At 33.1% G+C, this 26,990-nt stretch overlaps 1 protein-coding gene and 1 pseudogene across 2 annotated transcripts in view; both read right to left on the reverse strand.

Annotated features, from left to right (window-relative positions):
* The window catches only part of LOC108753883 (TLD domain-containing protein 2), a 150,749-nt gene that overhangs the window by 118,549 nt on the left and 5,210 nt on the right, over nucleotides 1-26,990 (reverse strand). Inside the window, exon 1 of one of the 2 annotated variants that reach the window (XM_018495831.1) lies at nucleotides 3,874-4,471. The exons of the other annotated variant lie outside the window; for it this stretch is intronic. Coding sequence (XP_018351333.1) covers nucleotides 3,874-4,016 — 143 coding nt within the window. The 5' untranslated portion in view covers nucleotides 4,017-4,471. Of the gene's footprint in view, nucleotides 1-3,873; nucleotides 4,472-26,990 lie in introns of those variants that run through there. 2 annotated transcript variants of the gene reach the window in all.
* On the reverse strand, nucleotides 8,144-8,591 carry LOC108753884 (annotated as a pseudogene).

Below are 26,990 nucleotides of genomic sequence, written 5' to 3' on the forward strand. Positions count from 1 at the left end.
AAATTTTCATTGATTAAAACAATCAAATTTTGATTAGAATAACATCTTTTAAATGAAAGTAAAGAAATTTTCGTTAATCGTATATCAATAAAATAAATGATTAAACGTACCAAATATTTCTTTCAGTGTACAACATTAACTTTTTAACTTTTCAGTTTTTTCATCAAGCTATGCTTTTTTTAAATATATAAATTCCTCCAAATAATAAGAGTCCTTCATATTTAATTTAATCGTCTAATTAAATTAAGAATATATTTCGCTTATTAGTAAAAATAATTCAGATCGTAAAGAGTTAATGCTACAATACCAGGTGATTTTTAAAAGACAGCTTTAATTTGATGCAAGAATATCCAAGCAATAGTCAATGTAGAAATGAAATAAGAAAGATATATGAGCTACTCCACAGAGAAATTTCAATTATTCAACCCTTGTATTAATCAACATGCAGAAATAACAAAATAGACAACGTGAGTGCGAATCGTTCGATTGATCCATCCATCGCGCGGAATTTCGAAGTGGAAAAATAAATTCGGTGCTCCGTAAAGTGGAAACTGCTGCGGAAGACAGCGAGGATGAAAAAATGCGCACTGGTCCGGCGATAAAGCAAACAAACACGAACCTGGAGAACTCGAGCACGGGATAATTTATAGTGTCGGACGTGAAGCTGGCCCAACGGCGAACGAGGGGTCAGGGTCGTGCAGAGGAACGAGTTGGCGAGTTCGTCGGCCATTATATAGGTGATGGCTATTTAATAACTTTCCCTCTCATTTAATATGGCAAAAAAAGGATGAAATCGGAATCACGAAAGATTGGATAACGAATTGCTCGCGCGAGTCGGATAATCGCAGGCCCAGCGGATAAATCATTAGTCTGAGGCCACGCCACCGCTACGGCAATACTTGCCCGACAAAGAGATTGGAAGAAATTCCCATGACATTCTGACAATTTCAAGCGAATATATAATTAGTATTATAATTATTACATAAATCTCTCCAACACCGAAATTAAAATTGCGATAAAAAAAAAAGTCGCCCATGACGTGCCGACTTGAAATAAGATTTTTTTGTGTTACTGTTTAAAACGCTTCAATAGGGAACGCCCATATATCCATCAATTATCAGCATTTTTTTCTGAAAAGAGCTGATATGATAATGTATTATAAAAGTGGATAATAATCAGAGTACCTACGACCGCCATCTGCTGGGTATATTTTATACTATACAGTGTCCGGCTTATCCGGTCTTATGGTAATGGCGGTTTCACGCCGCTCATTTATTAAAATGATCGATAATCCTTACTTCATAATGTAACACGCGCCATACACCGAATCAAGTACGTTTCGAAGAAAAAAAATTCCCGTGCAAAACTTCTGCGCCCAGTTCATGAAGCTTTCTACAATATTAACTCAATTTCCGCCCGCAACATCGTGCGAACAATCGCGCGACATTAAATAATCACAATTACAGTTTGTATGACACAATATACTGCGTTGCAAAATTTGCATATTAAATATTAAATGCATCACAAAACATTTTAGTTAAATGCAAAATAAGATTTACTCAACTAGAAAAATGTGCACAAGTTTTAAACAAGAATAATATGACGCACAGAACTACCTAGCGCAAACGAGATCTCTCTCGAACAACTTTGTTACTCTCTCGAAATCCTGTTTGGCAAAATCCACAAGACTTACATTACTAAAGAAAAAAAAAGCTGAAAGATAAATTTACGATAACATAATTTTCAAAACGTACACACAGAAAAAGACAAACTATACATAAGTACTTGTTTCAAATATTTCAAAAGTTCCTATATCCGCAACTCTATCGTAAGTTCACTGCAAACATTAAATTTATTCAAAATGTATTCTGAATCCTAATAAGTTTAATACTTCAATCCAGATTAGTATTAAATTAAAACATATTCGATATACTTGTTATATAAAATCGGTCCTTCAATCAATTTATAATATTCTTCAAAAGAAAATAAATTCTTACATAAATATGATAAAGAACGCCAACGATCGGTCAAAGTTAAATGTTATGAATACAATATATAATCTTAATTTAAATTTAATTATCTCAGATGTAACTGTGCGTCGAAACATTCGGATATTAATCACCATCGATCTGAGACGTTGATAATACAAATGTGATAAGGCGCCGAAACATAATATCTAACTTTGACCGTTTTTCATCATATTTATGTATATCATTTACAACGATCGTATTTAAAATAAATTCTTGTTTTAAATATATAATAATGAGTTTTCTAAATTTGTAATAAGTATATTTTAAAATTATTATCAAGAAAACATTCTTAAAAATAACCGTTACTTAAAAGGAGAAAAAAAAATTAAATTATCACTTTTCTCAGTAAAAGAACGATCTTTTTCTGTGTGTACTTTTATACTCTCGTGTCAATATATAAATTCTTTTCTTATAACGCTTCTTTTAAACACTTTTCTCAAAATAAACCATTATTTTCTTGCAATTAAAAAACAAGAGAAATATCTTAGTTTATTAATTAAAAATTAATAAACTAGTAGTATAAACAGTAGCTTGCTACCTGGAAGGGACCCGGACCGAACCGAAATCGGAACCGAAAACCGTTTCAAAACCCTTTTTTTTAGTAAACTGAAACCAAAACCGTACCCAAATTTTGTATAATTTATAATACTGGAACCGTAATCGAAATCAAATAAGTTGTAAAAAAGGACTGAGAGAAATATGTCTAAAATAATGTTTACATAATTTTTATTCAGAGTGATCAATTGACGCCTCTTTTCGACTAGGCGCTCTCTCTCTCTCTCTCTCTCTCTCTCTCTCTCTCTCTCTCTCTCTCTCCTCCCCTTCTTTCTTCTTAATAGAACAAATTTAAAGAATAAATAAAATAAATCAAATAAGTAGAAAAATAAATCGTTAAAAAACCGTAATTTTTACGGTTTCGATTTTCTTTACTAGTAAAAAACAACTGAAACTGAAACCGGAACATTTATTTTATTAAACCGGAACTGAATCGAGAAAAAAACCTTTCCGGGTCCCTGGTATATATACATATAAGAAAAATACTATACAGTACATTCCAACAATATTGCAATAATATTCATCAAATAAAAAATAATAAAAGTTCAGATGAGGCTAATGATAGTCATACGCTGATGTACAAGCGAAGAGGGAGAAGAAGCAGATAATCCTCAGGTGTTGATGATTATCTTCATTTTATTTCGAACGTTTCAACTCCCTTTGGAGTCTTTCTCACCGAATACAAAATAAACAATCTACCATTGCAGATTGGCAGAAATGCAGCATTACACTCTCAATAGGAAACGAAAAAAATAAAGCTAAAAAAAATAACGATTCACAGATATACAATTAAACAAAGAAGTTACACTGTATATTAAATACGTATCGTTCTTCTGAATATGAATTCGTGTATGATATGACGTGTCATTTAGAACTCTCTCAAGACTCATTAGCCTCATCTAAACTTTTATTATTTTTTATTTTATTATTTAAGATTGAGAGACCTTATTTATGTTTATATTTATATGTTATTTTACTTTAATTGTGTTTATTGCAAACCCCTGTGGGCTATATATAATAGTAGAATATATTACTCTGTTTTCATCTAATCTTATAATTCTTACATCTTCACGTAAAAAAGCTCATTTAACAGTATAATACCATCAGTAGCGTTTATTATAACGTCCTAAGGTAAATTCTTTAAGAGCGTGGAAGAAAATAACGCGCGGCTGACGAGGAAGGCGGAGTAGAAAATAAACTACAAAGAGATGCAAAGTAGAGGGGTCGTGCGGATGAAAAATTGAAGCCTGCCAATTTCCATTTCGTAAATCACGCCGGCGATACTCACTGCCAAGCGAATCCGCCGGTGATTCCTTCTCGCAGCCGATCCTTGAGGCTTCGTTGCCTGGAAGGGATGGTGTCTTCCGGTTTAATAGGCGGCCCACCGCCGCCACCACCGGCACCGCTGCCGCCACCGGAGAACAACGCCATACCTTTCGCGTTCCGATAACGTTGATTGTCGAATCAATTACACCTGTGACACTCCCCGCGATCTCTCCACGTCAACAATTTCACATCGCGTATCGAACAGGCATGATCAAAGCCGCTGACCGACGTATTTCGACCGACGTATTTGGCTGTTTAAAACTGATCCTACTCCAGATTGAGATATTTAAAGAACTCGACGACCGCGCGACGAAAGATCGGTTCGATCTTCGACCAGAACGTGCGTGAAAAACACTCGCGAGCGTAGCTTCGGTGAGCTTCGATAGCGGTTACCGCGCGCGTGTACCAGGGTCACATGCAAACACCAATTTGTCGATCCGTGATGATCAGCGAATCGATCGGACTTCACTGACGTTGTACTTGTCGCCAACGAGCGTATCAGCTGCACGGGCAGACACGAACGAGCCGCGAACGAATCGCGGCCAAGACGACATCTGATGATGACCGTTGGCAGCGACGTCACTCACCTCTCTTATATTTCCCTCCGCGTCTCACCTCTGACATGGTGCCAATTGTCGCAAATCCCCCGGCACACCACGAGTGTCTACAGGAGCAACCAAATTCAGTTAACTCTTTAACAAATGCGTAACAGCGAGTTCATTTCGACAGAACGATCGTTTATTACGATTATATCCGAAAATTAATAGAACAAATTAATAGAAATACTGATACGAATCTATACACTTTTGTTTTCGAAATAAATATTTTAATTTTCTAGAATTTAAACGTACTTAATAATTTATGACAACAAGAGATTATCTCGAAAGTGTTTATAAAATTCTTGAAATTAGACGATAAAGGCCATAAAACGTAAAATTCTATAAAATATTGTTAATGTTGTTAAGCTAAATGGTATCGAGCATCATCATTTTAGTATTAATTTGAAACGTTTGATGGTATTTCATAAATTTAATTATCTTAATCTACTTATATTAATAATATTTAATAATTTAGAGGCATTATTTCATTAATTAAATATCATAGCCAATGTACTATAATTTAAAATATAAATAACGCTTACATTGTTCAAACCAGAGAAAACTCCTTCTATGAGGTCTTATGAAAGAATTAAGAAATTTAATCTCTCCTTCTCCTCTTCTCTTCTTTCTCACTCTCATAAAATTTATGTTATTTTTTGCGAAATATAAAAAAATTTCATGCTAGAAAAAAATTTGTATCTGTAGTTAGAATTTATTGAACAATCTTTTACACTCAGAGAAAAACATAGCAATAGCAAATATATACGTATATAGGTGACTATACAAATTTTTTATCACGTAGGATTAAATTAATGTTACAATAGTTGTAAAATAGTTTATTCAACTATGTATGTGTGTACTTCAATTCTACACATAAAACTTTTATAGTTATTACCTATATTACAGTTTGCTACCGCTATATATCTTTTTCTCCGAGTGCACTTTTACGATTATTCATCGTGATGTAATCTGTATACAGTTGATAAAGCTTCTTAATTTATAATTAATTATTGGAATAATATTTCTTATTAAGAAGTCAAAATAAAATAAATCAAAATAAAAACGCCTACCTATGATAAATGAATCGGACGGTAGCAAAATGAAATAACACGAGATGTTACCGATGAAAATGATACCGGTGTCGTATACTTAATGTATTCACATGACTCCACATGTTTTAATCTTTTTTCGTTATCTCGCGTCGTGACAACGCTACGCTCGTCGCGAACTGCGCACTCATCAAAATAATAACGAAACGTGAACAAAAACCCCATTCATCAGTGTAGTTAAAAACTAATCCGTGTGGTGTGTAAACTCTATATATATATATATATATATATATATATATATATATAGTTATAAAAAACATATTTTCTGACAACCATTGTGTTCTCTTGAACAGTTAGCCTCACACCTTTAATCGTCGAGTCATAAAACGCTGTCTTTTTTATGTCAAAAGGATATTTCCAAATATTAAGTTAGTAATCATTCGTTATTTATTGACATATATAAATACACATTTGTGAATTTCAAAGAAACTCATCAGTTTTGCAAATGCAATCCATCGTTAAGACGCGTATTTTTGTCGATTCATCATAAAAATATACAGACGATCGAGAATTGAGAAAAGAGATGGAGGGTAAAAGAGTAATCCGTGAAGGAATTGTCAGAAAAAAAGGAGAAGTACCGTTAGGAATGCCAGGAGAAACTGATCGCTGAAGATGGATCGAACACCCTTGTAGACGTTCGCGATAATCAATCAACCGATCTTCTTGACAGACAGGTCTAGTCGCAGGATAACATAATGATCTACGGATGTTCTTGCCATGATAGGAGGCTTTCGAAGGAAGAATGAATTGAATTTACGATACAGTCGATAATATGTTCACATTAAACATAAACTCGTCTTATATGTATAGTAAATCATAATTTATATTACGATTTATTTTACTTTAGTAACGTTTTATATAGTTTTATGTGGTTGAACATTACTCTTGTCCTGAACGCTCGACATAAAAAACAAGAAGATTTTTAATGCATCGACGTGTACACAGTCATCTCGGTTCTAAAGGCAGGGCGATCAAATCGAACATAACAACCTCGGTTAAACTTTATTACGTCGAGCTCTGCGCGTATAGTCAAGGCCGCGACGATGATAACAGCCGATCTTAATTATATGGAAATCGAGCAGAGTCTTATTGTTCAGTTGAGACATAATGATTTCCTTTCAGCTGCGACCGTTCAAGTAGAACACAATACAATGATCAAAGTTGAATGTTAGAATATTTGGGTAAAAAAAAATTTGGGTTTATCAAAATATTATATTAGTTCTATCGTACGTTCTATCATACGTTTATCAAAGTGGGTGTTATCGTAACGTCATAATTTCGACAGCATGATAATTTTATTATAACGCTCCCTTACTTCAAAAGTGACACACATTTAAAAAAAACGTTTAAAAAACGAAAAAGATTTTCAAAATTTTACTTACGAATTAAGTGAGCATTACTCTATCAATCATCAAAGGTGAACTACGTAATTATTCATTTATCACATTTTGCATTCGAAACAATCCATCCACAAATTTTTATATCAATTTAATACAAAATGAATATGTTAGAAAGTAAATGAAAATTAATACAAGAAATAGAACATTTTGACCAAAGGAAGCAAATTGAAGAATATATTTCTTCAGTAAAATTAACATTTACCTTGTATTCAGTTATCTTAGAATTTCCGTTTTAAAACTATATTATTTTTATGTTATCTCTCTGTTTACTTACTCATCGTGTTATTTTAACACTAAGAAATGTTAAATATCAATTTAATTTAAAATATTTAAATAACATTATCACAGTATGATGAATATTCGGATATGTTAACGATTCGACACAAAATTCTTTAAATTTAAGTTTAAGTTTTTTTAATTTTAAAGACCAGAGAGTTTCAATACAAGTACAAAATGAATGTTTTTTTACTATGTAACTTAACTTCATAAAAAATCGTCGAAATCGTCACAATTCAAAAAGATTTTTAAAACTTGTGAAATAAAAATGACAAAAATAACATTTGATGTTAAAAATTAGAAATTATAATATTCTTTTTGCGATATTATTCGATTTAATTCTCTGTCAAGTCGAAAAATAATTTTTCTCCTTTTCTGAGAAATTTCATTTTTTGAGTTATGTACTTTTGAAAGAAGGAAGCGATAATTCTATTATAAATATACAACACTCTTATGCTAGCTTCCTAAATTTTATTTGGTTGCACTTTGGAATACCTACAGTTTATATATAATAGCGTGTTAAAAAATTGGATAATTAAAAAAATAAATATTTTGAGGACTCAACGCTCAAAACAGCATCTAATACATGATCTTTTTAAAACGTTAATCTTCATGTTTGACAACTCGCTGATTTATAAAGAAAGTTTATCAAGCACGCTCAATGAATCAGAACGAAAAGTTTCAAAGTAGCTATCTGCCTTTAGGATCATCATACGTTTGTCTACCCTATACTAGAGGTATCTACGTCAGCGTTTCGAGAGCCGCTTCAATGGCCTTGTAACATATACAAAGGGCGACCTATAAAATCCGCAACACACAGTTCAGCCGACATTACAGCGAAAACTCGACTACAGGGAGTTAAATGTGGCGACGAATTTTCCGGTGCGGAAATTCCCGTCGTTGCCAATACGACGACGACGGGCTTTTGTATCTCGCTCAAGGGTATTATCAAGGTTAAGGTCACAATCAAGGTCGTGCCAGTAGCAGCCGTTAATCCCGGTCCTCGTTCCTCGTGGTGAACACACCAGCCTACGCCTCTCCATGTCGAAAGCCTCCCAGTATTGATCTCCCTTCGCCCACCAAACTCGACCAATCCCAGCTGAGGATTGCATGGTAACCAACCCTCCGCCACGTTTCCCGAAGAACCAACCTACCGCGGGAGTCCCTACTACCTGAACATTCAAAAAATTCCGTGATAACTGTTACTAAAGCCGTGATTTAATTCGCCGGCACGCCGTGCTTCTCGTGCGTACCCTCGGGCGTCGTCGACCTTCGTCCAAATCGCGTGACGATCATCGTCAGAGAGACCTTCAATCTACGATCAGCGTTTAAGTACTGCCTGCTTAATTGTTTACTACTTTTTACTACGGTTATTTAGTCGTTCACTTGATTTAGCAGTTAATGAGGGCTAAAGAACTATAATTATTAGGCGTAATTTTTAAGCGTAATAATAATCGATTACTCTCTTTTAGTTAACTTATAGTTTATCTCTTTCTGTGTGTTATAAACTGTAAAAATTAAGATAGAAATATGTAGTAGAAACTTTTTTAACTACAACATATATGTAGAAGTTTAGCTCGTTACATAGCAAAGCATTAATAATAAAGATGGCCAAGACAACGAGCAAAATATAAAAAAATGGTAACTGCAATTTTATTCATATATTAATAAATGTGAGAAATAGAACAAATATTTCTTACTCGTACTCTCTGACTCTTTTTTAGCTAATACATAGATAAAAAACTCAAACCATAACTTTGACCAGACTTTTCTGATAAATAATGAACAAATTCTAAATACGTAATGGTTTATAAAATTTGTATGAAGATCATTGGAATACGCAAAATATAATAATCACTGAAATTCGAAATATAAATATATGCAGATATCACAATTCTATCTTTTGTAATTAGTGCTAAAATAAAATTGGATCTACATTGATATTCAAATCTCAATAATACGATAACGTAATATCGTTATCTTTTATAACTTATATAATTAATGAAATAACATTTCTGACAACGTTAGGTGAAACGCGACCTTGACACATCTCAACGAAAGTGGGTCATTCTCACGCATTCCCTTGAAACTCCTACACTTACATTTCGCCCAGCAAGATGTTCTAGGTATTGCGCGATTGTTTCGGAAAGTAGGCCATACTCGGCCTACTGCAATCCTAAGGACACTGCACCTGCGCGTCGCAGCATCGCGTGGGTTTGTTAAGTGTACTTATGTGCTTCCTACAATTTATCTACTCAAAATCTGTCAACAATTCATTTTCTATTAATCAACCAAAAAATAAACTAAAAAAATGAGATGAATTGAGTTAACTAAAAGAGAATAATCGATTATTGTTACGCATAATAATAATAATTATAGTTCTTTAACTCTCATTCTCACCAACTTTAATTCATTAACATATTTCTATCGAAGCATCAATATTCTTCAAAATTGCTTTTCTTGTCGACACGAAACTTTCGCTGTTAATTCTGCTACTTAACTAAAAAATGGTAAAAAAATTTCAGCTCAAATGAAATTATTAATCTAAAATGAACTTTCGAATTTGTCAATTGCAAAATTACTAATTGACAATAGAAATGTCTATCTCGCGAGACATCCACACAAATCGACGAGCGATCGTTTTACACCACTACCCAAAAATTCGAATAAAAATTCCTAAATCTGTATAAACGGTTCAACTAATCAAAGCATGATAAATAAGACCGTATAAATCAAAGGCCATTGCAAAAATACATCTCGTTAATCTCCCTGACCGTATTAAAATACAATAAATTTTTGTATTTGATAAATTAATGCATGGTCAGTTGAGTTCTACAGCTTTCTGCGTGATATATGTACGATGTATACGATATTTGAATATATGTTTTTTTTATAGCAAAAGAGAAAATCGTATATATTGCAAATCTGCTAAATGCACCCGAGCTTTTTGCATAGAAAAAAAAACATGTAATTTTATTTTAATTGTACAACTATATCTATATATTTGGAATAATAAATTGGAATATGCAATATGTTTGCGTTATATTAATACATATTGCGTGCTGAACACGACAAATATACTTGTATATGAAACATGTATATGAAACCGTAAAAACAACTGTTAACAATTTAAAAAAAAGGAAACGACGTCTGCCTCTATTTATTTGTACATTTTTTTCTCTCTCTTGCTACGACGTCATGTAATTTTATGCAATCTTCTCCCTATTTTAAACTCATCATGTGACATGCCGAAACGCAACAAAATTGAACAGACTTTGCTATGATAATGCAGATAAGAACTTTCCATCAGTCGTCAACTGTATCTCAGTGCTCTATCTCGTGTCTCAATTTCGTATCAAACCTACACAAGTACTCTGCGAGCAAATTACACAAAGGTATCCCTAAAGAAAGTACCTACGCACACAAATCCGTCTCAAAGTTCATGAATTTTAAAATCTTGTAAATTAAAATTCCAAATTAAAGATTCCAGAAATTCGACATACATATTATCCAAACCTCTCCAAAATAAAAAGTTAAAAAGTTTTCGCAAACAAAAAGAGAAAGTTAAATGTTATTTCTTATTAATAAAATATTTTAAAAATTCAGTAGTAATAATTTCTGAAAAACGCCTACTAAATAATAAATACTGAAAGCAACAAAATTGCCAAAATTCAAATACACGCGTATTAACAAAACGTTATTAGAAATGACAGATAAATAATTATCATAGCTCTCTTTTAACGTGGCCTGGTCACAAAAAACCTTGAAAAAAAAAAAAGGGAAATTGATTTTTTAAGCATTAATCAAGTTTGAAATAAGAAATCTCTATAATATACTATTGTATATATCAACCAATTAAATAACGATTGTAAAACAGATTACGTCGACAAGCGGGGAACGTATCCATATAGAAGAACGCCGAGCTTGCCCAAGCTTTCGTCAAAATCAAAATGCCAGTTGCCTCGTCCCGGTCGCGGCCGGAGGCCGATACGTGAATCGAATCTACTCGTACAAAATATCAGAGAGGGAAATAAACGTTTATCGAGGGCGTAAGAGAAACAATAAAAATAACTTGGGAGCTTCCCCAAGAGGCCGAGATGTTCAGCAAACATGTTAACGCAGGCAGGGGTTCTCAAACACTCCCCAACGCCCAATTTTGTATCTTTTCAACCACGCCCAGTACATATGTGCTGTATGTATTACAGCAGTACATGTAGCAATGTATATCGATGAGAGAGAGAAATGCTATACATTATATTGATACAAAAAAGGTTTGTCACATACACACACACACACACACACACACACACACACACACACACACACACACACACACACACACACACACACACACACACATATTTGTCGAATAAAGATAAAAACAAAATCGCAGCAAAATTGCTGCCACGCGCTTCAGTATGCTCTTTTTACACCCATAGAGAAACTTTTCAATTCCCTATTCACAGAACTTCGATTTTCAGACTTTATTTAACACAAAGTTGGAAAAATCCATCTGACGGCGGATCTTCTGTACCAGCCTAAACTATAGTAACAATATGTAAAAATTATATACTTTCATTATCACATTCGTATGAAGAATTCGTTATCGTAAAAAACAATTTCGCTAAAGTATCTAAAAATTTAAATACGTACAGATCTGAAAATAATTTTGTTGAAATCATTAAAATAATTATCTAAAACGCTCAAGTTAGTTGCTATAATGTCAAAACTTTTTGCAGCTTTACTGTTATTATGCTTCAATTTTCTACATAATTATTTTGATGGCTCAGTAAAATATATCTATCTAAATTTTTAGATACTTCAGCAAAATCATTATTTTCGTGTAATTGTACGAAACTAAAAAAACTAATAAAAGAAATAAAAATCAAATGATATACTTTCAAACCTGGAATGTGAAAATGTACGAAAAAGAAATAGGTCACGTACGAATGAGTTAAATGATTCAGCCGCCGGCATTAACCTCCATAATACACCGACCTATCATTCATTTTATCTCGAGCCTACATAGTGCGAGCATGTTGCAAACGTTATCCGGTACGGTGCAATGTTTCGTAGCACGTAGCGCATATTGGATTACAATGAATCCTCTTACGATGCGGCGCAAGGCTCTCAAGGTTGTACTGCGACCTTTGCCATTATCAACAACGAATCGCGAAAAAGTAAGCCCTCACTATATAACTCGGCGTGAGGAGTCCTCGGAACTCCAGGAGGATCTCTTGCCGTCTTATTCCAGTTCGGTAAATCGCAAATATTCGTGAATATTACATAACTGAATTTACTTGCTACCAACGATGCAACGGTATTACGTCTTACGCGAGTATAAATATTGATGCGAGTAATAAATATTGTATTGAATCGGAACGAAAGTAGCACTGCTTCATTCGTATCTACATATTTTCACCTATTACATCAGTCTATAAAACAAAGTTTCAGTTTTAGAAATCTGTTTTTTTTTAATCGCGGTACAATGATTTTTAATGAGTTATGAACAATCAAAGTCTCAGAATGCTTATTTTAGTTAATCCGCAATAATTTAGTAATAAAAAGTGTTAAAAACATTTCTTAAATAAAAGACGATTTTATAGAGAAAACTTTCACGTCAAAGTCGAAAATTTTTCATTTTGTGTAGCTCGTGGTTTTCCATATATAAAAATTATTAAACTTAGAAATTCAAAAGACATAGTGACAGAATGTAAAAGAGGTAGTGACTTTTCTAAAATATAAATTTTAAGCTTTAAAACAGTTTTTTTTTTTTTTTTATTTAAATCTCATTCATTGTTCACGAAGTTGCAGCTACTTAATATTTAGAGTTCATAGCGCTACAAACTTTTGTTCCGACTCAATACATATCATATCGTAATTTATTATTGTTATACATATTTGCGTCATCATATTGCATTTCTTATTCCGTATTATTGTTAAATTATTATTGTTGAATTTATTGTGGATTTATTTATTTATTTATTTATTACGCACTCGTGCCGAATTCATTAATATTAATCGTAGCTCAAATATTAATTAAAATTGTGTGTATGTGTGTATATATGTGTTTATATATATATATATGTGCACATGTATACAAATTCAATACATAAAGTTTACTTTAGGGCATACGTTTAATTTATTATTCACGATTAAAACTTTGTACACAATTCGTTTCACATTAATGGCATAAACTTTTTTATTCTCTGTCGTTTTTATTTCTCTGTCTTATCCCCGGTATTAGACTCGCCGCATTATTCGTGAAACAATCAGAAACGAGACGTACGTCTCTTCGTCGCGCAAGTCGGAGTTTCTAGCGAAATATGCAATGAACGTTTCTGCAGCTGCATCTGCCCACACGCGGACAACAAGGCTCATATGTAAATGCTCCTCGTTATTATACGAGATGTCACGACAATATAAAAATGATGCAGCTGCATCCGTAAAATTCTTCCCACCAACACGGGGCGCACTTAATAAAAAGAGAAAAAAATGAAAAAGGAAAAAGATATAAAGCATTATTGGGGAAAAACAGTGTGCCAAATCGTGGATTATGTTTTGTCACTTTTGCATTAACATCCACGCAAAATCTTTGCATGTCGCGAAAAAAATACCGAAAAATTGTGCATTATTTTTTTAATCTCTTTGTAATGCAGAAAATGCATTTCAAACAAGGAGAATCTTAATATTTCTTTTACTAAATATTTCTTTACTTAATATCTCTTAATATTTCTGTACGTAACACTGAGTAGGTTGTATAAGGGAATTAATACTTTAAGCTGGAAATATTAAAAGAAACTCATAATCAACAATAAGCTCCTTTTTTAATTTTTTCAAATATTATTCTTATTATATCAAGTTTGGGTTTAATTCTTAATCTTATTTTCTTATTCTTATTATTTTTAGATTTGATAGAACTATGCTATGTTTCTATTTTTCTTCAAATGTGTGTTTATCATATTATTATTCACAAAAATATATGTATGTACATAATGTACATGTATGTGGCATGAATGTATATAAACATCTACAGCGAAGTTTAAATCCGTGGATTTACTAAACCTAAGTAATTGTACGGATCATCGTTGTGAAGTTGTCCTTATGGGAACCAGCATTGGTTTATAAATAAGTTATTCCTTATTTTTATCTTTTAAGCTTTTAGTATTATACTGTATGCTGTAGAACTTTAAAACTTGATTCGTTTCTTTTCTTCATGTTGTATATTATAATATAGTGATGAGAATGTGCCGACTTGAAGAATTAATAACGAATAGATTGTGAACTGATTATCGCAAAACTCTCTCTATAAACATTTGCAGTTCCATTATCACTGTACAAGTAATAAGTTGTGTATGCACAAAATACAATGTTCACACAAGAAAAATGTCATCATTTTTACTCATTTACGTCATTATTGCGCTTGATAACTCATTCTTCGTCGACCAAAATTACAAACACTAATCCAGATGCAACACACCGCAATATCGACGCGCTGTCTGCGGTCGATAGGAAAAAAAAAGATAGTGAATATGAGCAAAGTGGGGCGCGTTAATGAATTTCCTTATCAAATCAGAGCAGCATCGTGCCACGAGTCGCTATTATTATCTCTCTCATCGATCAATACGACGTATAGCCGTGGTGCACGACGGACGACTTGCAAATAACACCAAAACAGCTATGCGCAGGAACCTCACCCGCGGACATTCATTTATACCGAGGCTCGCTTTGGCAAAAAAAAAAAAATTCCGAGAGATGAAGATACGTGTTTCGTTCGTGGAACGTTCGCGTTTTTAATTGGTATCGAAAAGGGGAAAACAACGAGATAAAGCACTGTATACATATATTCGCACTGCGCATCTCGCGCTAAATGCGGCTGTCAGTTTTTCACTCTGACACTGAATATACATTTTTCACGATAGATAAATCTCAGAGTAACATACACTCGGTGAAAAAACTCGCAAATTCGAAAGTTACAATTTGTCCCGAAAACAATCCTTATAAAATACTGTTTCGAATCTTCTTAGTATTTTTTTTCGTTTTCACATATAATATTATTTAACAATAGATTTATTCATTCTTTTTCCACAGATAAATTACACATATAATAATAATAATAATAATAATATTATTATTATTATATATATATATATAATTTTTATATGCAATAAATTAAATTTCTCGAAATATAGCTATATATTGTATAATATATCCTTCTATATTAATTTCCATAATACTCTGAACACGAAATCATATCCGTATTAAAATTACAAATAAAATATCGGCATTTTAAGTAATTTTATCATTAAAACTTCTGACACAATCACAGAAATAAATTCATGTCTGCGCTCGTATGTTACTTCCGGCAAATTCTGGCGAGTGGTATGTCACTTAGAATCATCTGGACGGATTAATCACCCGAGCGAGTCGGCTTCATTAATCGCGATAATTTTACAAACGACCGCGCCTACGCCAATTTCCACAGCCGGTATTTTTCTCATCCGGCAGAGAATCCCATTAGGAGACACGCGATGTAGACCGCGAGATAAATAAAACGGCGTATCATAAAAATTATTCTATCATAATAAATGATTCTATCGTAATAAATTTGCATCCATATAAGTGACTTTCTTAAGGCATTACAAAGATAACATCTCTTAAATATTTCAACTGCATCTTATTTCCAATATCTGAGTTTCTTTTGTTCTAAAATCACAACTTTACTATTTATTTTCTGCAAATTTTTTCATAATGACGATATTTTCCCGAAATTTCATTGATTGGACATGAAAACGAACACGTTAATCCCTGACTTCTGCGTATTGGCCAGGCTATCGTAATCTAGTTCAACAAATTTAATTAGTTTGACTGGGATGGCTCTCGTTAGTAAAAGAACAAAGGACACAAAGGGACGCAAATGAAAGATATAACAAGAAAAACGCTTTGCCGCTGGTAATGAAATATTTTGTAACTCACACGGGCGTATTTTACTATTTTGTCGACATAAGAATCGAGGTCAGTACGGATATGGATTAAAACGTACTTAATATTTTCTGTACGTGTGTGCTATAATAATCCCCATCTATGAGAACTATAAGAGAATTATTCGTAATTTTACCGCTTTCTCTGGAAAGTTTTTTATAATCAAATGCTGTTAAGAATCATACGTACTATCTACATGATGCGTAAAGATGATATTTGTTTGCTTTTCAATTAATGTCGAATTTGTCATCTTGTCGAAATTGCTAACTCCGCGCAAAATAAATCTATCTCTAGACGGATACAAATTAGGAAATTTCAAAACATGATCTTACGGTGATTAAACGGATTAAGAATTTTCTGGTCCGTCCATTTTCGATCAAAAGTTTTTCTCAGTCTAAGTTCGCTAAACAATAAATTCAGAAATAAAGTAATTTTAATAGTAAAACGATAAATTTTAATAGTTATGTTCATCTTAATTTTCGATCACAGTATTAACTCCTTATATTAAAGTACGAGAGAAGAATTCAAAGCAGCGTATTTTATCTGTGTACTTAAAGATAATAGTCTGTGAAGGAAAAAAAAAAAGTAAAAGGATGTCTCGAATAGATGTCACGCAACGCAACGCACCGTTTTAATTCGACGTTAATGCAAAACGTTCGAATGATCTCCGGTAAGGGTGAAGGTTATTATCCTTCGCTGGCAGAATTCCAACAGTCGAGTGTATTCGAGAAGAGTGCTTCTCGGCGTACTTAACCCTCGGTAGATTGAAAAGCGATAAAGCTCATCCTCCCCTTTCACCACTCGTCGCGACGATGCGCGCCTCAATGAATCCTGTTATTCGATCTCGAAGAGATCGACTCGTTCTTCTATCTTTTGCACCGCGGATCGTCTCAATAAAGTCTTCTCATTCCCATAATGTTACCACGTCGTGTCTTGTTATTAAAACGTAAGAAAGATAAAGAGAAAAGGTGGGAGAAAGAGAGAGAAAAAATGGATCAAGAGAAATGAGATTGTCCGAATACCGTACACAAACGCTATTTTGTGCTAAACAAACTAGACACGTGGCTAAAGCACGTGTTTCGGAAAATTCACAATAGAAATAGATAAAACTAATAGCACCTAACACAAATCTTTACTACAATTTTGAATTAATTTTCTTTAATAAATTTATATTAATCTTCTTCTAAATTTTACTCTCTAATTAATTAATATAAAAATATAAAATTTACTTTTTTTAATATCTTAATATTTGTGTATATATTTATTTCCGCCTTTATTGAAATATGGCAATCATTTAAATATTTTTTACATTTTTTTCTGTTTTAATATATTTAAAAAAATAATAATAATAATTACATAAAAATATTTGTAAAATCTTTTAACAGATGTTTCTATTATATTTTTAACAAATGGTAAGTACGTGTACTAAAAATAAATATACCAACTCATTTAAATCACCAAGAAATACTAATTGTCCTTCAGGGCATAATTATGCAAATTATATTACTTCAATGATCTGCATTTCTTTTCACGCGGAATGAAACAAGCGTGTATTTCTTTATCATTCTATCGACGAGGCGTAAAAGTTAATAGAAGTCTGCGTGCGTGTAATTATGCGTAGTGATTATTATCGCCGTAATTGCCCATGTATCAGCATGGAAATGACTGACTACGTTGAAAAGATTCATCCGAAAGGATGATTTACCAGCTCCGATTTCGCGATCACGAGTGCGGCCTCGAGTTCATTCAATTTTATTTCGTCAGCTATGCAGATTTTCTCAAATATTCTAGCGTGAGAAGACGTAAAAGTTGAAGAACAAAACTTTGCGCGCGCGAGCGCGTGAGTGATTATCATCGCCGTAATTGTCCATCGTGTCGGTATGGAAATCGCTTTTTATCGGTCCCGTCATCGTGCGCGCGTCTAACGGCGTGTTAATGCCTGCTTAATCAAGAAATATCCCGGTTCTCGATAAGAGCCGCGTTTAGAACGATCGTTTAAGATTTATTTGCGTGCACGTCAGTGATGCGTCAGTAGTACGTCAATAGCACATCCCTGCTATTGTATACAAGTTTACATATATAAGAATGCATCGGGACCCTCGCCTTTAACATTTATGTAAATGCTCTCGATACGTACGTGGATCTTATCACTAAACACATATTAGTAAACGAGCAAAAAAGAAATCTCTTTTTATCACACGACAGTTGTCAATTAACTAAAAATAAAATAGACATGTAATGTAATATTATGTTCTACTATTATAAGCTCAGCCATTATGACTAACGGAAAATTGCGACTGTAAACGCGAGAGAGTGTTAATTTTAATGATAAATTCTCCAACCAATTTGAATTTTCAATTAAACTGTCAAAGCCTCAATATATCCACAAAATATTCATTATTCACGAATACGCAGACACTTAATGTGGGCAGATTTATCAAACTTAATTTAGACAGATTTACTCGTCTCATGAGTGAAACAAATCTCGCGTTTGATCCAATGTTAACAATTCTTCCAATTTTTGTTACCGCAAAAAAAAAGCAGCGAGAGATAGTGTGTCTCATATATAAAACTAACGTCACACTACTTGAATCAACTCATTCTCTATCTTATTTCTCCAACTTATCTCGAAATCGCTCGAAATCGCTCGAAATCGTGCATACGCATTTAACAATTCACCCCCTTCATCTCCATCTCTGCTTAACCGTTCGGCAAAGTCATCCGAAAGATAATTCCCTGCTTTTTCTTAGCAATAGAAAGCTAAGATTAACTAACAGGTACGAACAGGTAGCCGAGGCTAAAGAGAATCATAACGCGTTCAGCGCAACCCCCCCTTCTTCACCTGTGGTTAACCCAAAGTTGCAACAAAGCCGAAGAGATAAACGGAAGTAACAAACTGACTCTATGGTCTCCCTCAAGACTGCAGCAGCACTGAGAGCCAAGGTTAACTACGCGTAATGTTAACAGAGGAACTGGTTATAAACAAGCGCGACGCAATCGAGGGGTATGGAGAACTGGAGCATGGAGAACTGAGCGCGATCGGACAAAGTCCTCGCGGAAGGATCGTCGCGAGGTAACTGACGTTTCACCGATGTTCAAACGGAAGCGCGCACCCTCCGCACTTCGGGGCACCCTCCCGCTCTACAGCGGGGTAACCTTTCCCACCCCTCGGGCCGAACGCGTCACGGCCTAACCCACCCTCAACGACCCCAGGACCGTAGCCACCCCGTCAGGTGGAGACTCCACCTCCCTTCGCTACTCGTGTGTCTCGTCTGCCCGTCCCTCACGACGCAGATGGACGGGATCTGTTGTCGAGTTGCCAACGGAATGGACTCCTCCTCGTTTACCCGCCATTGTCTTACTCGTCAGTGTCGTCGCGACGATGGATTGAGAAATTGCGTCGAAGAAAAAAAAACCCGATAAGAAAGAGTCCTGGCACGAGTGTCTTCTTGTGGACCTACGTGTGTCGTTACGTCAATTCAACGACTGTGAAACGCTTTAAAACACTTTGCAACGAGAACAAGCGTTACGCAGGATACTTTAGGTCCTTTAGAAACTAGAATCGCTGTAAAAGCAGTATGTTTAATTCAGAATCGACAAATGAAAATGACTTTCACTTATAGGTACTTGAAAAAGGAAAAAAACTAAATTAGATCAATACCTTTTTAAATATGCATTGCAATCGAAGATTGATCATTTCCGATATTAAGCTCTCGTAAAATCCTATATATTAAATACATAACGTTTCTGTCATATAACATGGCTGTGATAAATGTCATTCCAGATATAATTTCCTACATTAGCAGATGTATCGAGTAATCGATGAAACTTCTAGCACTAATACAAAGATAAACAAGCATGTGGTACGCCCATATGCATCGATGATAAAAATAATACCTGGCAAAAATGCGTATCAACGGAGTAAAGTTAAAGCATCCGACTAACGCGAGCAGATACTTAATTTGTTCTCGATAACGCGCAAATCGAGTACACGGATCATCGCAACTTTCTCGAAGGCTTCTCGAAAAGGGTCAGACAGCGTGGGAGGACGGTACTCAGTAAGGGAAAAGGGAAACGAGAGCAGGTGCAGGTGTGTGTGTGTGTGTGTGTGTGTGTGTGTGTGTGAGAGAAAGAGAAAGATAAAAAGAGCGGGGGGAGGGTACAGAGAGAGAAATAGAAAGAGAGAGAGAGGGCGGTAAGAGGGCGCAGTAAAACGGAGAAGCACTGTATATAGACTCGAAAAGCCAAGAGAAGAGCGGAGGGTTGGTCGATGCCGCAAGGTCGTTCGGTATCGACAGTCTCCCCAATCCCCTCTTGCCCAGAATGTTCCGATCCAATTGACGTTTCGTTACTCTACCACGATTCATTGAGGGCCAGAGTGTGACAGACGTTTCTAACCATCGGTATAAATCACACACGGTGCTACCAAAGGTGCGACTCTGCTCGATACTTTGTCACCCATGCCGAGGCCAAGGTACCAATATATTCAATGTTAGGTCAGAGATAATCGATACTGTGATAGTTTTCAACAATAAACGTGTTTAGAAATATCAAGAAATTATAATAATTTCACTTTATAGACGTTAAATCACGAAAAAAATGTGATTATTGTCAGATAACGTCGTTGAAAAATAGTCGATCATTTATCTATATGGAGCATTCTTTTGAAATTTTACTGAATTATTGGATTCTTTTTAAATTGACGGGAAATTTATGTACCATTAAAATGTTCAATAAAAAATAGCAAGGAATATAAATAATGTAAAAAATAATAATTAAGTATAAAAAAGTTTGATTTCGAATTCTCTCAAGATTTTCTTCGTTTTAATAATTAATCTCAAAGTTCCTATTACTCAAGTTGATCCTATCATAAGATTCTACTAGAATCAATCTCAAATTTGATATTTCAAGAAGATAACTCGATGCTAGAAAGCTCATCAGCTGATCGGCCGATCGATGTCACACGTGATTAGATAATCATGATTAAAAAGTCATATCATCATCACATCGCTATGGCATCGTTTGCAACCAGCCAACTAACAAAGTCCGTCACTATCTATTAATAGCGAAATCCATCGCTGGAATTATTATTCTCGCGATATTACCCTACTAGGCGTGCATACACCTCTGTCAATGTCAGTTTATCCGTAACCCTTCCCTATGAACTACGAGAACATTACTGATGCACAATCTGAAAGCAGAGCAGCAAATACTAAATTAGCGATAAATCACGATGATATGGCTAAATGCATCTAATGTAGTGGATGCATGTGAGATAGATTTAACATTATATATAAATTCACATTATATATAAATTTTATAAAATATATACTATTACTACACAAAAAAAAAAAATTAATATAGTGTATTTTATCCTATTGTGACTATCAATTTTTATATAAACGAGGAATTTATTATAAATTGATTAAATTAAAATTAAGTCATTCATTTAAGTTTATTTATTTAATTAATTAATTTTAATATCAAACAATTATTTATAGCAGCGAAATATAAATTGCTACGTTAAACACGCAGTAGCAGCAATTTGCTGCGTCAGCAAAATTTTTTTTTATCGTGTATGTTTTATGCAGTAAATATCTACGTCCAGATATATTTCTCTCTAAAGATACCTATATATCGGTAAATAAGATATTTATAAAACTATGCTAATACACACATTAACATTTGTTCCCTTACATTACCGTAAAACAATCTACATGTTCGACATTCCGATTGAAAACAGTTACACACCCATTACATTGATCATTTATCAGTCTACCATTAACCATTGAACGTCTGATTATAATTGTACCATTGAATATGCCTTGTGAGTTTTATATAAAAGCGTACCCCACGTTTTATAGAAGACCTTGGACGTCAGTGCAACGAGAGGATATAATGAAAACGTGAAGCTCGACGAATCGAAAATAGAAAAAAACGGAGAATATGTTCAAGCGACAAGGCCATCTTTAATGAGAATTCGGGCAATTTTTTTCCATTCGTTTCACAAAACTGCGTTTCACTAAAATTTGAAAATGAAACTCAATCTGACGAATCTAATTGATTATTTTCTTGAATCGTGTCCAACTAAAAACAAATATGAACGAACGACTCGCTTCCACGAGTGCTTACAATGTTGTTCGCACTCATCAAAATATATCTCTTCTTCATTCCTAATTGTTCGTAATCGCTCCTTGTCTATGTTCGGTTTTACATATGCTATTTGAAAAATCACCACTTAATCCTTAACAACAGCTTTTCCCAAACGATAGGTTTCACATTCATAGCATTGTACAATACTTTAATGGCATATTCCGAGATTAATTGATCGAAAAATATCAAATATCAAGATAATATAGTTCTACAAAATAATTCTTGAATGATATGCAACCCAAGTTGGCCGTGCTATCATATGGAGTCCGCGCACTAATGTCCTAACTGTGCTTATACATGTATCTGTGTCATCTGTTATTGATTTTCATGGCTCAGGTGATATTGAGTTTTATTGTTCAGCTGATCTTATTTTTCAGTTTCTCTTGTGCAGATATCTATACGTACACTAAACGATTAATTCTATATGCATGAAATAATTAATAATAAATAAATAATGCTCACTCCTATATATACCTGTATATACATTAATATACGAATAGTAAGTATCCTTATTAATGTAATGTCACAGCTGTTTGTTGTTGGTAATGCCTCTCGATTCTTTTTCTCCTTCTCTCTCGTTCATCCATTCTAATAGCATTTACATAGTACTCACTCGCAACATTATACGATCACGCAAACATTAATTACCAAAATGTAAAGATTACGCGATATTCCCGACGTTAATTGCGTGCAACATTTATTGCATTATGATAAAAAAAATTATGCGAAAATATATAATAATTACAGTGTAATCGATCTGCTCGACTGTCACCTTGTCTCACAATATCTCACAATAGTACTACGAATCTTGAGATGGAATCATAGATATATATTCATCAAATTTATATTACGCGATTGATAAGTGTTTAAAAAGTACAGAATTAGTTACAATTATACAAACTCATTACACACAATAGTTTTCATATTTGTGATATTGAAAAAGATTAATAACTAAAATATTGGAGGTGAGTAACAAAGTCAAATTATGTTAATGTTAATAAAGCTACTAACAATAAAATGCGATGGACCGGCCGAAAATACGTAATCAAAATTCAGTATTACATACTATGATACTACAATACAATACAAATTTTCGAATGTATAAATTCCGCAAAGTACACGTATTGTTAACAAATAATAGAAACGCCACGGCTTTAGGTTATCTGAATTATTCAACCCGATCCGCAATTCGCGTATTATTTCACAGTCTTAATAAAAAAAAAAAAAGGTAGATTGCAATTAAACCAGCGAAGAGTTCAAAGCGCAACGTGAGATACATTTAAATCCAAGAAATTATCAAAGAAATTATTATTATACGTAATTACCATAAAATAACCATTTATAATTTCCATATTCATCGTATCGATACTACTTCGAGTGGATAAACTACGCGTAATAGCTGTTTCGATAGACAGTTGTCGTTTCAATACGTTTGTGATTAGTTAATCGTGAGAATTAATTAAAAGCACGAGCTGATAATCGTTACTTGTTCACAAGGAATAATCGCATTTCAAGAGATAATAATGAATCGATTCACGCCGCTATCTGCCTGCTAGAGGTTTGCCGTGCGAATGACAGTAAGGTGATCGTGCGTATTACAACAATACGCCATACGTCAATGTAAACAATGAGTGCCAAGCGCCGCGTTGTCAACCGCTGCGAAATATTTAACTTATTTATTATCAAATAATTGCACGCGTTGCATTATATTTCGTGGCTTGTATATCACATTAATTTCAGCAAATGGACTATTATCGCGTACTTTAAATCTAATATTTATTTGAAGAATAAAATTTACCCTCGTTTTAATTGAAAAAACATTTTTATAAAAATAAATAAAAAGTACGATTTATTCAAAGCAAGTTAATTTATTATCATTATTCTTCTCTAAATTTTACGTTCACAAACAAACTAAAATCATATAGGTACGCTTTTAATAAAAAAAAAACAAATTAAATCGCTGTAAAAAGTGTAGCGATTTATTTCTTCTTTTTTTATTTATTTAAATCACATAATTTCACTCCTCCCGAAACGTAAAAATTTGAAAAGAAACAAAAAAATAAATTATAATTGTTTTCTATGAATACAAAATATTTTTTAAATTTAGATTTAAAATTAAATTTAATAATTTTTTTTTTAAATAAGATAATTATTTAATCAACTGAAACTTTTTATCTTAAAAAGAAGACTTAATTATGGGTAACAGTTAAAATTTGCTATTAGTAATCAACTTAGTAATATCAGATAATTATTATAGTGTGTGTAATACTTATATTATATATCAGATAAAGTCAGCTGAATAAGAGTTAAAAATAAATGATAAATCGGTATTCGTCTCAAAACTTACAAGCCTGAACTTCATGATATTAGTAATTATTTTTTACTGTTTATAATTCGAAAACTATTGTAATCTCAATATTTTTCAAACTTTAGTTTTTGATTAATCTGTAGAATATGTTATTAAAATATTGTACGATATTCTATGTATCTTTGATAAAATCTTTTAACAAGCGGTTATTTCATATACAGTGACTGAAACCTTACAAACTTCTTATTTAATCAACAATGTTCACAATACATACTTAAGGTTTCGCATTGATATATTGTATGTATATTCTAAGGATATAAAAAATTTCAAAAATTATGATACTGAGGCAGGAATAATTTAATCATAAAGCCAATGTCTGACAATCATTATCTCTGCTAAAATAAAGCTAAAATAAAATGGCTAAAATAAAATAGCTAATAAAGCTAAAATAAAACCTATCGACAGTAATTTATTTCATTTTGCATAATCCGGCCTCGTTTATATCATGATACGAAGCACGCGAATAAACTAAGAACGAATAATATTCATAATTTACAATACATTCGATACAATTTTATGTTAAAACAAACCTTACACACAAATTATAATTTATGTTAATTTTAAACGCCTCATGCAATATGAAACAATTTTTTGCTGATATATTATATCAATCGCAACAGAAAATATATGATGATACGTCATATTTTCATTATTTTCACGGTATGCTCGCAAATTAATATGAGCAAAATTATTTGATAAAACCCGCAACAGGAAAAGCGGTTTATAGAAAAGCAGACGTAGAAGGTAGCTTGTCCGACTTGTGAAAACATCCCTACACATGACATACGTGGCTCTTGTGGCTGCATATAATCAGCTATGGGCCGCGTGTGTATATGTATCTAAGCAAATTAACTGAGATACATCGCAAACATTCGCGCGGGATGGACGCCGCAAGCAAAACAGGCCGTGTCTTATCTTGGCCTTCTTTTGTTCGACTTCTCTTTTGTTACAATCTTAGTAACCATTGCGTTTTCAACAACAAGCAGTTTTCCAGAGCGATTAAAAACTTTAAATGAAAAAGGAATTGAACATCGAGAATTAAAAATGAAAACAGTTCAGAAAAATTATATGATAAAATTATATCTATAAAAAAAAATATATAAAATAATTATATTAAAATTTGGATATTTAAATCCATTTTTTATTTTGAATTTAACATTTTTTTTCATTATTATATGTAATTTATGCAATTTTAATAAAATTTTCTTTAATTTATATTAATCCCTTAACAATTATTACATATATTGGTCTATTATACATGATATATAAATCAAGTGCGTGAAATGGCGAAAAATTGCTTGCGTTTTCTTCTATATGTCGATCCATTGGGTCGCTTGGACACAATAAAAATGTATTTATTCATCTGACACTATGTCGATAAATCGAAGAAATTGAGGACTTGTAACATACACACATATGTATAGAAACTAATATATTTTTAATAAATTTAATTTTTCAATACCGCAGATGCGGGGAATTCGAGCTTGCGTCAATTATTGCTATTGTTGCAAATGCATAGAGTTATTTCGTACATTCGTATGAAATTATACAGGTCTTAGGCCCGGTTCCACCAATGTAAGATTAATTTTATTCCCGATTCAATTTATTCTTTATTTTTTTCTGAAAATTAAAAAAAGATAAACAGTAAGTTAAACTGAAATTAAAGTTAATCTTACGTAGTAAAACTGGGCTTTATATCTTCATTACAGAATAACAACGTTTATTATTTTTTGTGTAATAAGCAATGCACGCAACATATTAGGGAGTTTTTGCAATAACGTGAATCCTGATACGGTAAACGCTAAAGTCACGTTAGCCTTTTCTTAGTCAGTTGTTAAGAAGAAGATAACGTGATTTTAGCGTTCACCGTACCTGAATAAACGGTATTGCAAAAACTCCCTATTAACTAGTCAAAATTCCGCTGTAATGTAACATAAATACTCTTTTATGTTCTTCTTTTATGAATTACCAGAAAAGATAAAGAATAATGAAAATTTGTATTTTCAAGTGTAACTTTATTTATTTAAAAAAAACTTTAATGTAAATTTAATTATTTTTCCTTCGATTTATTTTACGAAGAACAGTCTACTTTAAAGTTAATTCGACATGAATCTTAATAACTTCTTCGCTGTAACTTTTAGTGAAACTACGGGTAAGGCTATCAAATAGAATCATAATTAAGCCATGTGATA

Source organism: Trachymyrmex septentrionalis, unplaced genomic scaffold, assembly GCF_001594115.1.
Source record: "Trachymyrmex septentrionalis isolate Tsep2-gDNA-1 unplaced genomic scaffold, Tsep1.0 scaffold73, whole genome shotgun sequence".
Lineage (NCBI taxonomy): Eukaryota > Metazoa > Arthropoda > Insecta > Hymenoptera > Formicidae > Trachymyrmex > Trachymyrmex septentrionalis.